Source organism: Pieris brassicae, chromosome 1 (assembly GCF_905147105.1).
Source record: "Pieris brassicae chromosome 1, ilPieBrab1.1, whole genome shotgun sequence".
NCBI classification, from domain to species: Eukaryota; Metazoa; Arthropoda; class Insecta; order Lepidoptera; family Pieridae; genus Pieris; species Pieris brassicae.
Window position 1 is genome coordinate 10,405,019 of NC_059665.1, and position 12,196 is coordinate 10,417,214.

The 12,196-nt window shown below is 30.5% G+C and overlaps 3 protein-coding genes across 5 annotated transcripts; 2 read left to right on the top strand and 1 right to left on the bottom strand.

The window, feature by feature from the left end:
• The first annotated feature begins 105 nt into the window (after positions 1 to 105).
• Positions 106 to 5,579, top strand: LOC123709120 (surfeit locus protein 4 homolog). The gene is made up of 6 exons (XM_045660254.1): positions 106 to 260; positions 1,182 to 1,343; positions 2,949 to 3,050; positions 3,435 to 3,665; positions 4,315 to 4,494; positions 4,766 to 5,579. The coding sequence occupies exons 1-6, from the start codon at positions 210 to 212 to the stop codon at positions 4,850 to 4,852; spliced, it is 813 nt and encodes a 270-aa protein (XP_045516210.1). The 5' UTR covers positions 106 to 209; the 3' UTR covers positions 4,853 to 5,579.
• On the bottom strand, positions 4,772 to 8,286 carry LOC123709103 (iron-sulfur protein NUBPL). 2 transcript variants are annotated; one of them, XM_045660245.1, is made up of 5 exons: positions 8,135 to 8,286; positions 7,660 to 7,831; positions 7,265 to 7,430; positions 6,882 to 7,066; positions 4,772 to 6,724 (listed from the first exon to the last, which is right to left on the bottom strand). In XM_045660245.1, exons 2-5 carry the CDS (start codon positions 7,757 to 7,759, stop codon positions 6,357 to 6,359), a joined length of 819 nt encoding a protein of 272 aa, XP_045516201.1. In that variant the 5' UTR covers positions 7,760 to 7,831; positions 8,135 to 8,286; the 3' UTR covers positions 4,772 to 6,356. The 2 variants fall into 2 exon arrangements, with proteins under 2 accessions (XP_045516201.1, XP_045516193.1); XM_045660237.1 differs by having other exon boundaries at positions 7,903 to 8,286.
• Positions 8,287 to 8,351: 65 nt separating this feature from the next.
• On the top strand, positions 8,352 to 11,735 carry LOC123709087 (uncharacterized protein C6orf136 homolog). Of its 2 annotated transcripts, none has more exons than XM_045660202.1 (8): positions 8,352 to 8,661; positions 8,799 to 9,119; positions 9,229 to 9,384; positions 9,638 to 9,726; positions 10,086 to 10,205; positions 10,360 to 10,461; positions 10,554 to 10,623; positions 10,832 to 11,735. In XM_045660202.1, exons 1-8 carry the CDS (start codon positions 8,539 to 8,541, stop codon positions 11,003 to 11,005), a joined length of 1,155 nt encoding a protein of 384 aa, XP_045516158.1. In that variant the 5' UTR covers positions 8,352 to 8,538; the 3' UTR covers positions 11,006 to 11,735. The 2 variants fall into 2 exon arrangements, with proteins under 2 accessions (XP_045516158.1, XP_045516167.1); XM_045660211.1 differs by having other exon boundaries at positions 8,985 to 9,119.
• Positions 11,736 to 12,196: the final 461 nt, after the last annotated feature.

A 12,196-nucleotide genomic window follows, 5' to 3' on the forward strand; every position in this document is an offset into this window, starting at 1 on the left:
TTTTTGAATAATAAATAAACTATGTGATTATTTTTAATTAAAATGACTACGCCTTTATTATCTTGTTACATCATTATTAATGTATAAATTGCTTGACTGATCAGGAAGTGTATCCAACTGTCCACACGTCATTCGACTGCCGACAGCGACAAGCTTGACGACAGTCTGATTTCGTTGCGGTGGTAGTGTTAGTGAACTTATGGTGAAAAATGCTGATTCCTAATGAATATGTGTCTACCGCTGAAGATGTCGCCGACCAGGTGAGCATAGCCGCAATAATAATATTTTGCGTAAAGTAAACCACCAGACAATTCCGTGAATCCTATGTACTTTCATAACTTTTGTCACGTCACTGGATAGGTTTTCTGAATCGCTTATAATTCTTGTTTACGTATTATAGTCTTAAGCAATTTAAAAATTCTCTGAAATAGAAATATCAATACTTTTCACATGGAAAAAACACAGAGTATGGTTGTTGTAAAAATAACTCTACAGGTGGAGTGGAAGACGAAAATTATAACTTTTCAAAACATGTTTATTTCTTTATTTATTGTTATAAGTTAATATAAAGAGACATATTAATATTTAACAGCACATTATGTCATCTATTCATTCAGCATTACTCAATAAGTGAAAGTGTGGAGATAATAGAACCATAGTAATAGTTTTATATATCTATATTTATGTCTGTACATTCTAATTCTTAGGATAATTAACAATGTTAATAAAATAAAAATGTTTGCACACTCTTTTATAATCTTGCAGTATGGGTTGTCATAGTGGCCTTTTATGGTGACCTTACAAGCCAAATCTCTTTTTTCCGGTAACATAACACTATATGGATGTTTTTTGTTAATTACTATTATTATTGGAATTTATATAGGTCTTGAAATTTCTTGATCTTTATTTTATGACTATTTTTCTTTTAATTATAATTTTGAAAAACACTTCTTATCTTGTTATCTGAGGTAATGAATTTCAATATTCATAATGGACATGCTTATCTGCTAAAACAGCTTACATTTATTTCAAAAAGATTTAGTACATTATGTAAGTAATTTGATAATGAATACAATAAATAGTTAATTTATATATAAACAATATAGTTGTTGTGTCACAGTAATTGGTGCTTGAACTTATTAATTTGACTTTTTTTATAGTAAAAAACTTTAATTTTTTAGGTAATAAGAAAGGGTAAACATATCCTACCAACAGTAGCCCGATTATGTCTAATTTCCACATTCCTTGAAGATGGTCTTCGGATGTGGTTCCAATGGTCAGAACAAAGAGATTACATGGACATGTCATGGGGCTGTGGGAAATTTCTGGCAACTATGTTTGTTGTAAGTACAATTTGTTGTTATTTATTTGAAAGTAATATTAATATAGTAGCTGCTTTGTTCTATAATAATTAATGTTTTAAACCATATCAAATTTTACAATTATTTCAATACAGTTTAAAGGGATTTTCAATTTATACAAATATACCATTAGAAGTTATCGCTATTAATGTATAAATGAAAGTGTAATTTTTATTTATTATTAAATACCAATAAAATTTCAGTATCTCCAGCTAGTGTCTATTGTGTATAATTGTTTAATTAAGGCACTAATTATTCAAATAATAAAATTGGATCACCACATCAAAAATTTTTCAAACATGCATTTTAGGTTTTGTTAAAGTTAAATAAATAGTATTTTAAGTTATATAGAATGAATAATTCTATGTTGATTTATATGAAAGTATGTTTTTTTTAATATTATGTTAATTTCAGAGTCAGTGAGTTTGTAATGTTTGCCTAATTATTGCACTGTTTTTTGAGATACACTTACTATATATTATTTGAGTTTGTTATTTATTATTTTATTACACCTTTGTAATTCTTATTAAAAACAAATATAAACCTTAAAAAAATATAAAACTAATTAGTATTCATAATATCTTAGTTAAATGTTTTAACAAATATACTTAATAAACATTCAGGATAAAGCTCAGATAATAAATTCCCTGCTATCATAAAATTAATTGATTTTGTTGAAAAAATAAATGAATTTAACTCCTGATGTCAATTATGCGCCATTTGCCGAGGTAAAATTCGTATAATTTTCTATCTATCACTTATACGCAGTATTCAGAACGAATTGATGAATATCCGTGAAGACGTCCATTGAAACGAAGTGGTCAGCCTTGACCGTTTAACCGATTTAAGTTGATAGAACGCTACGCAAAAAGCCGGCGCGTCAACCACTTTCACTTGCCGAAATCGAAGTCACGTAAAATGGAAGTTGAAAGTGGCAACTGAACGTTTTTTATACACCACACGTAATCGGCTACTTATTACTACAGTAGGGTGTTTATAGTAAAGTAAAATTGTTACACTATATGCCTATTTCTTTTATCGGACTCATGGCTCTATACAATCTTATTAAAGTATGGAGATTGGTTTAAATAGTTCAGTAGTTACATTCGGTATAGAAAAAAAAATGTTTTCTTTTCAGTTTTAAAACTGAATATCAAAGTCCATTGTTATGTACCTACTTACACACAGGTACGGCTTTAAAAAAATTACATGTTCCACTATATATTTTATTATGATTTGACAGGAATTGACCCCTTGAAAGATCCGTTTTATAAAAACGATAACGTAGCTATTTTTATTGAATTCAAATCTTCGACTTAAACATTTATATATACTAGTTTATGTTGTTTAAGGCATGTTTCAAAATACGGCATTTTAAATCGCACTATAATGCATTATTTCTTAGTTTATTACAGTTGCACACTTTGTTTTATTGTTCATATTTTGTGTTATCTACACATCAATATTTTAACTTATAACTTAGTTATTTTATTGTACCAATACGTTTTAAAGGTACTGCATGGATAAATAAAAATAATTTTCCAGTTTAATAATGAATTTTGTGTTCAAATCTGTGGTTTTTCTCAGATAGTAAATCTATTCGGTCAGCTTGGTGGATGTGTCATGGTTTTGGGAAGATGGAAGGTTGACATAGCATGTGGAGTACTTTTCTTTATTGTTGTCCTACAGGTAACCAAATGTTATAAATTACTATTATTTTAAAATTCAGTTTTTAGAAATTATATCGATTTAAGCATACGCCCGTAACGTCACATAATATAACTTATTATATTTGCGGAGGAAAACTGACCATAACAGTCCGCAAATAATAACAATGATACAATCACAACAAATAATTAATAGTGACCAGGGAGAGTCGCCATATTATGCACATAAGTTAAATTTTCGTTATTCAGGGAATTAGTTCAATATAGTAAAGGTCTAAATCAATTATGAATTATACAAGCAATCGCCTGTAAATATGATTCTTTCGAGTACCAGTAACAATATAATACTATAAATATTGAATTATCCCTAATATTTGCGTGTTTTTAATAGTGCATTGCTTTTCAGACATTCGCATACAGTATATTATGGGATATGCAATTTCTATTACGAAACTTAGCCCTCATTGGAGCCCTGTTACTAGTCGTAGCAGAGGCCCGTGCTGAGGGACGAAGCCTATTCGCAGGCGTACCTTCCCTTGGTGAAAACAAGCCGAAGTCGTACCTGCAATTAGCTGGAAGGATCCTGTTGGCCTTCATGTTTATCACCTTGTTAAGATTTGAAATCTCATTCTTACAGGTAAGATTTAAATAGTTGAAATTAGCAATAAAGTTACCCTGTTATGGTTATTTCTTTGTTGGTAATAATTTTGGGGCAATTTGAAAAAAAACAGAAAATGAAATATAGGTAAAAAATCTGTTCGACACTATGTTAACTATTGTATCTATACCTATACATTAAAAATAACTTTACCTAATGACCCGTTAAATTATGAGAATAGCGTGCTGATCGACTTGGCTATAAATAGAATGATGTAGGATAATTTACCTAATTTAATATTCATACAATTTATTATGAGTTAGTAAATGCAATAATAAATCCTAAATGTAGGTATAATCACTAAATACAAAAATTTCCTCTAGAAAACAAAATATGTCTTGTTTACATATGTTTCATTTCGTGTGTTTACAATGCACAAATATAACGTAACGTACCATACTTGGATTGATGGTTATGGTCACCATCCAGTCAGGTTTTATCTTTCACTGGTTTCCCACACAAATTTTTAACTTAAATTAGCATTGCCTCAAATTGTGATCAACTTACATTCTACACAATTACAGTGTTAACTAATTACATTAACGTTTAACGATATCATAAAAAATTGCCTATTTTTCAATGCTTTGTATTATTTCTTGGCTGAAATAAACTACATATCTATTTTCAGATCATACAAGACTTGCTGGGAAGTATTCTCATGATTCTTGTGACGGTCGGATACCGCACTAAACTGTCTGCTCTAATGTTGGTGCTGGTACTCTCAGTACTTAATCTGTACCACAACGCGTGGTGGGCTGTACCCAGTTACAAACCACTCAGGGACTTCCTTAAATATGACTTTTTCCAGGTGAGTTCTTCATTGATATACCTTATTCAAGTATTATATTCAACCACCATGAAAATTAGTAAAATGAATTGCTAATTTGTGATTACTATTACGTATTGCAATACAGAAACGAGCATCAAACTAATATAGGTTATATTATATAATACTACACAGCGTCTAGATTTTGTAAAATATATTTCTTTTGAGATATAATATGATATGGAATGTCACCGAAAGTAATTGTAAATAAAATTGTCAATTTACATGTGTCATAATTTGTTATTATTTTCAGACACTGTCAGTGATTGGGGGTCTTCTAATGATTGTGTACCTCGGGCCGGGTGGAGTGAGTATGGACGAACACAAGAAGAAGTGGTAGTGCGAACTTTGTGAAGGGACATTGTTGTTAACTAGGCTGTTGTGAATGAGGTTATCGTGTTATGTAACTATACGCCATACTGTTTAGTTTGCACGTTTTTGATGGTTGTGGTATTTTAATTTTAAAACTGACAATTGGTAATCAGACTTTGACTGCTGACAATTAACCATGATCTAAATAATGCCATTTATTGGCTAGGAGTAGTATTAAAACATAATCTTAACATTCCTATATAATCTGTTAGATTAGCAAAACTTTGGATTTCCGTCATTGTTTTAGTGGCCCAATTAGTTTTAGGTGAATTAAGCTGATTTTACACCTTTTGTTATTCTATATTGCAAAGATTTAAGTTTGTATCAACCTCTAATGGTCAATTTCAAGTAAATTATTGAGTTATAAAGCGCGCAAACTAAGCAATAAGTTTTTACATCTATAATAGATTTAACTATCGGCGTCAAGTGTGAATTTATGAAACGCATCGAGTGTTGGTGACAATTATTATATTTTAGTATAGCAATCCAATTTTTATATACAACTTATATTTTAAAGTGTCGTACTCCTCTCTGTGACTTTCTCGCTTTTATAATTCTAAATTGTTGTTTGCCTTGAAGTTTTTAAAATTTATTCCGAATTTACTTAGGACAGTATAAACACTGTACTTAAATTCATTTATCTACTATTTACCATGTATTTGAAACTGTACATATTTAAAAGATATATTTTTATAGTATTTTTATTTCATTTATTTTGTCTTTTCCCTGAATATAAAGAAGCCAAGTTTGCCATAGTGTTAATTGTTTAAGAAACACAACATCATTTGATATAACAGATTTATTTGTAAAATATTTAATAAACAAAATTGCAACAACTAGATTTTCTATTTTAATTAAAATGTGAGATTTCGAATTAAACCTTTTCGCATATTACATTTCAACTAAAAGTTGGTTTAATATCCGATCCGATAAAACAAAATGTACAACAGGATACAATAAAAAATTGGTCCCTGGGGTTTGTGTATATAAATATACTAAAACATATTTCTTCCCCAGGCAACTTAATCCACCTGAACTTTGTCGCATTATATCAAACCTAAACTTTCATGGTGGTATTATATTTAGTGAAAATAAAATTCTTAAAATTTTTGTACTTTTAGAAAATTATAGCTGTTGTATGTATTGCATTATAACTACATACCAATTAAGGATTCCAATTGTTTGCAGTATTCACACATATATTGATGATCTTACTTCAATATTCATGATCATAAAAAACACTAGGCATTATTAGTGTCCATATAATTTAAGATATTGGATCACTATCCTATACACTTACTTACCTTGTAAGAAAAGGTTGCAATAAAATTTAAGAGCTGCATACTTAGAGACCTAGTCCTTCCAACACAAGGCAACCATAACAAACTCAATTTAGGATTCAGTAAATACATTTTCCTATGCATATTCCAAAGAGTAGTTTTACATGCTCTTTGTCACAGTAATGCTTAACTTTACTTGGCAATAGCTTCTTTTTGATCCTTACTTGATAGATACTTAAACACCTTATTTGCTAGCTGACGATATTTTTCTGCGTGTATGCTATCTGGTAGGGCATATATTGCTGGTTTGCCACTGTTTATACATTCTGACATATCAGGGTCAACCTCAAAGCTTTCTATAATTTCCAAACCCATTTGTTCAGCCATCTGTTTAGTCTCGTTTCCAAAAATGAAATTCCTTGTGCCACAATTCTTGCAAATAGCATGAGACATGTTTTCTACAAGGCCAATGATGGGAACTTTGAGTTTTTCAAACATGTTGAGACCTCGCTTTGTAACTTGTAGTGCTGCTGATTGGGGAGTTGTTACCACAATAGCCCCTGTAAGAATAATAATAAAATAATAGTTGCGTTATTGAATTTTATATATAATCTTCCAGCTAAATGACACTTAGCATTAAAGGTCCCAATTTTCCCAATTTCATTAAAAAGTTTCATAATCTCATTCACATTTCTTTACTTTAAATTGGTAATTTACCATCAATAGGCAAGTTCTGTGCAAGTGATAAATGTGTGTCTCCAGTGCCAGGAGGTGTATCTACAACCAGACAATCAAGTGGCCCCCAAGCTACATGCCTGGTCAGTCTTTCCAAAGCCTGCATCACCATTAGACCACGCCAGACCACTGCATTTTCGCCAGCCACTAACAAACCCATTGACATGCTGGAAAAAGTACAAATATAATTATATTATAGTATTATTAAAATAATTAAAAGTGTAAGTGTCATCATAAAGAAAACCCTTTTTCAAAGACCTCTAAATATAACTTGTTTAAAAGAATAGTGGAACAAGTTGAATAATAATATTGTGGCCTACTCTCTACTATGAAATGACTAAAAAAGCAGTGATTTTCTTACTTACCATTTAACACCATAGTTTATAAGAGGTTCTATTAAGTGATTGTCATTAAGCATAGGTTCTCCGCTTATATTCATCATAATAGGCACAGATGGACCAAACACATCTGCATCCAATAAACCTATCTCTTTATTAGGCTCTATAACTTTCATTGCACAGGCAAGGTTAACTGAAATATGTAAATTCAAAATACTCAAACATGACAAAACTGCAAAACATTCCTCTAACCCAAGAGATACAAATTAGATAGAAAAAGAAACAATTATACAGGCCTGATACCGTTTGAGGGAATGTGAAGTTCTTTTACAGAAGTAAATTTTAGAGTGCATACATTTTAAATAAAGGTATTAGTATAGCCAAATTAATGTTTACCTAGTTTATGATTATTAATATCTTACCAGCTGTAGTAGTTTTCCCCACTCCTCCTTTCCCTGATGCAACAAGAATTATTTTTTTTACACCAGGTAATGGTTTCTTTTCTGGTAAGCCTCGAGCCATAACTTTAGCTCTATGCTCGTTAACATTTATTTTATCATGTTGAAGTCTGGTTGTATAGCATAAAGGTGTGCTCTAAATAGAAATAAAATGATTAAGAACTTAGATATTGAAACATATCCCTTCTTGTTATAAGATATACGTACGGTATTTAAATTAGATAAATAACCATGTATTCGCGGTAAAACTTTTTGCAACTTCATTTTTCTCGTTGTTGTCTACTAAGAACTGTGACCGTGATTTTAAATCCAAGTACTTTCTTGTAAGTTTTTTATAATTTTATTATATGTTTGCGGGAAAAACACCACTTCGTTTTATCTAAATAAAATTCGTCACGCGCTACTAACTAGTACAAATACAAAAGCTAATAGTTATTACCCTATAATATACACAAATCACTATTTTGTAAGTTCCAATCAAATAGTGACACTTGACTGTTAACAGCTGTTATATTACCAATCTTTTTTTTTTAAATCGAATTTCGTTGTTGGCCTTAAGGGCCTTTACAGTTCAGCTAGGGCTGTTTTGGCGAGCGTAGCTCGGCCTGAATTACCAATCAGCAACATGGTGTAGTTATATGTATTTTATGGTGTAGTATATATCTATTTTGATGTCTCAATTTCTGTCATCATTCAATTGCCAATAATCACCTGTGGTGCCCCTGGTCACAGCCCTTCTCATCTGTCATGTGTAGTGTGTTATGTGTATTTTTCTAGAGCGAAACTTATTGGGTTTTTTATCGAAGTTCGTTCGATATTGGATAAACAGACATAAATGTGAGGATGGCGATTTGTTTGCGCACATTTTCACATAAAGTACTGCCTATCAATGGTATTGCCTCGACCAAAAATCATTCCAACCGTTTGTCCCGAAAAATTCCTATTCGGACACAATTTTTGGAAGATGTAAGGCTTTTCATATATTATTCTATTGATAAATATATATGCATATAATCAATTAAAATTGGGACGACCTTTCATTACTTTAAAGATATTGTTTGACCTTCCTATTATAATTGTAATTTTCTTCATAACAATTTCAGTTCCTGAATAAACGACGTATTTCTAGCTACCAGCTTGCTCCTAGACATACTGTAGACCATAATATAGACGACATTTATGTCCATGAACATGCGTTATCAAATAAAACGAAACAGAAAATTTACCTAACCTTAAATGGGACAGGTGATAGTATTAGACAAAATTATGACAATTTAAATTCTGTTCAGAATTTTAGTGAACTTGGTGTAAGGTCAGTGGAGATTATAAGTGATGATTATGTAGAACCAAGGAGGCTACCTTACACTTTGAACAGTTTGCCATCTATTAATATGAATTATATAGATTTTACCAAATATAATGAGGTGAGCCCAAGTTATAATTATGTCAATCAAAGACTTTGTTTTGAATTGTTAGTTTTATTAATTTATTTTGACTTATTATTGAGATTCAATAGTCAAGTTTATATTTCAGGAAATAGAACCAACATGTCTATCTGACTTTGAGAGGGATGCCATAGCTTTCTGTCAAGGGCCAGTTACACCATCACTGGCAAATCAGAGCCCTGCTGAAGAAGGAAAGCCCAGTGAAGAGCAATTGATGAAAGTATTTCATGTGCTGTCAACTAATGTATGTCAAAATACTTTTAAGATAATTATTAGATAGTCTTTACTAAATACTTATAAGTCATTTGGAAGTAAAGAAAAAAATATGCCTAGGAGGTTTTAAAAAAAAACAATAATTTTCCTTATTCAAATGTGATTTGTTTCTAAATTTAAAAAATACAGCAAAGCTAAAGCAAACTGTTCCTTCGTACAAGATGCTGTCATCATTAATAAAAATACTAAGTTAATTTGTTATTTTTAGATTTGTTTATTTTCAGATGCCAGAATTGTTCTTCAAACCTATAGACTACTCTATTTATCATCCAAACTTAGTGTTTGTAAACAATATTAGGGGTGTCACAACAGTGTAAGTTTTACTTCTTAACTTTGAACACATAATTTAATAAATGAACCAGAAACATTCTGAGTCTCTTAAGTATTTAGAACCAGGCACAGTAGTCTATTTACATCTAAATGTTGGTCAATAAAAGGCCTTAATTGAACTGTCCTGAATGAATATAACAAAAAATAATTGAAGTCTGGTCATGGCGGCTATTCTGGTCAGCAGGAATGACATCATGTTCCAATTAAATTTTAACAGCCTGGAACAGGGTGGAATTGGATATATACACAGTTTTTAGTAGTCCTTTATATTAATAATTAATTAATAAGCAAAAAATTTAATTGTGTATGTCTTTTAAAATATAGTTTTGATATGTTTTTCAGAGGTTTAATACACTATGTAAAGCAAGTGGCCTTACTAAGAACAATAGGACATATTAAGTTTGCATATATAAAACTGGATGTTATGAAAATTACAGCACATCCAGAAGATTCTACTATTAAGTATGTATATTTCACTAAATATAAATAGCATTACTAACTTAACGTAAATTAAGTTACTTAAAAGTAGTCATAATAGTGACATGGTTAAATATTTAAAATAAAATTTAACATTTCAATGAATGATATACTAAGCATAATAGGATATTTTTTTCAGAATGAGATGGCGTATAAAAGGCATTTCTGGACTAAAAGTATTCTTTATGTTTTGGAAATACAAACTGTGGAATATGAAAGAAGTTTTCCAGGATCAGGAAATGTGAGACTTAAGTTTATGTATTCTAAAACATAAATATTAAAATTGAATATCTATTAAAAAAGGAAATGTATTAATGAAAAGTAATTTTTTAGGTGGTATGATGGTTTTTCAACTTTCTATGTTGGCTCAGATGGACTCATTCACAAACATATTGCAGATAAAGTAAGTACATAAAGTTTTATTGATAATTTAATAAAATTTGGCTCAGCTTCGAAGGCCAACATTTTTTTAAATGGCAATTGTCAAAAAGTAATTTTGTCTCAACACCCTGGAATCTAGTTTCGAAAGCTGTTAAACCATTATTTATGCATGAAGTTTGTCATGTTTCATAATAGAGGGTAGTGTTATAATTGAAAACTTGTTTTTACAGGTAATGCCTGACCAAGATACAATAATAGATGATGAAGAGAAAGCACCAATTGCTGCCAAACTAGCTCTTCTTGTAGGACTTATTCCCCGTAATTACCTCTCTGATGTCACACCATATTTTACTACTTCTGAAGGAACAGCTGACATATCCCCATTGCCCTATAAAATTTTATAAAATGCCCTTTTAAAATTATGGGAATAGGTAGCTTCTGTTCGAATATATTAACATTTACCAATTTCAGAAGGAATTAATTGTTACAATCGATCACCTGTTTAGGCTTCTTATATTATTTGCTATTTGCATAAATAACTAAGAAATTAATGAACTCCCAAATATATATTTGATTTAAAGGCCTTAAAGCGCCTAATATAATATAAGTTCCCAGTTAATTAAAAAATCCAAAGTAATGAAAGAGTTTAAATTATATAATCTGTAGTTATTATTTTTATGCATATTGCTACATCAAATAGACAAAATTTTATGATATAATGATTTGCATACTTTACTGCTGATGGTGGCAATATTTGTATTCATTTTTATTTCTGTATAAACATTGCAGTTTTGTGGTCTTTAGCTGTGAGACATGGGTTGTTTTACAAGTTACAAAACTATTATTGATTAAGCAGCAGCAAAACGCTACTGGTTGGGTCTCCCAATGAGTCATTTGGTGACTTCTATTGCCCCTTCTATTTTTTTTTGGTCCTAATACTCTATAATGGATGCTTAATGACTTGTGATAACATTATTTTAATTTAACAGTATTTGGCTTGCTATAAATGCAATTTATGGCAGGAATCTAATAATTCTCGCTTCTCTCTTGTAAAGTTGTATATTTATTTAGTTGATTCCCATCAGTATGTAGTTTATATACATGTTAATTAATGTAATAGATAGTTACTGTGTATGTAATGTTGTTTTATTAAAAAATACAATATTGGTGTTATAGGTTTTCTAAATAATCAATGTGAAAGTTAAGTTAGCACAGAAGAGTAAATGGTTTTACAGACTTCTATCAAGTTTGCTGTAGAGACCAAGTTGACACAAGTTTAACTTAATTTCAATTAGAACAATATATCGTATTGAGGAATCTGTCCCACTACGGATTATCCGACTTTACCTTTATAACTCGGCACAGAAAGACTGGTAAACAAAAAAAACAGTTTTCCACGACTATGTGAGCATTCTAAGTGTGTAAAATTTTATAGTATCGGTCTAGTAGTTATGGGGTTTATTCCTTATAAATATACAAATGATTCATTCCTTAATGTTAGTATAGATTCCAATCACAGATTCTGATTTGCGGACAAAAGCTTTTTCGTGAAAACTCTGTGGACGTTTGACATTGTCAAAGTCTGATTCTGTCTC

Excerpts from the sequence above, each read along its gene's own strand:
- LOC123709120 (XM_045660254.1), top strand. The coding sequence starts at position 210 with ATGCTGATTCCTAATGAATATGTGTCTACCGCTGAAGATGTCGCCGAC. Across the intron at positions 261-1,181 it reads CTGAAGATGTCGCCGACCAG|GTAATAAGAAAGGGTAAACA; the intron begins GTGAGCATAGCC and ends TTAATTTTTTAG. Across the intron at positions 3,051-3,434 it reads TCTTTATTGTTGTCCTACAG|ACATTCGCATACAGTATATT; the intron begins GTAACCAAATGT and ends ATTGCTTTTCAG.
- LOC123709103 (XM_045660237.1), bottom strand. The coding sequence starts at position 7,959 with ATGAAGTTGCAAAAAGTTTTACCGCGAATACATGGTTATTTATCTAAT. Across the intron at positions 7,431-7,659 it reads GGGGAAAACTACTACAGCTG|TTAACCTTGCCTGTGCAATG; the intron begins GTAAGATATTAA and ends TACATATTTCAG. Across the intron at positions 6,725-6,881 it reads ACAGAACTTGCCTATTGATG|GGGCTATTGTGGTAACAACT; the intron begins GTAAATTACCAA and ends TTATTCTTACAG.
- LOC123709087 (XM_045660202.1), top strand. The coding sequence starts at position 8,539 with ATGGCGATTTGTTTGCGCACATTTTCACATAAAGTACTGCCTATCAAT. Across the intron at positions 9,385-9,637 it reads TTCATGTGCTGTCAACTAAT|ATGCCAGAATTGTTCTTCAA; the intron begins GTATGTCAAAAT and ends GTTTATTTTCAG. Across the intron at positions 10,624-10,831 it reads ACAAACATATTGCAGATAAA|GTAATGCCTGACCAAGATAC; the intron begins GTAAGTACATAA and ends TTGTTTTTACAG.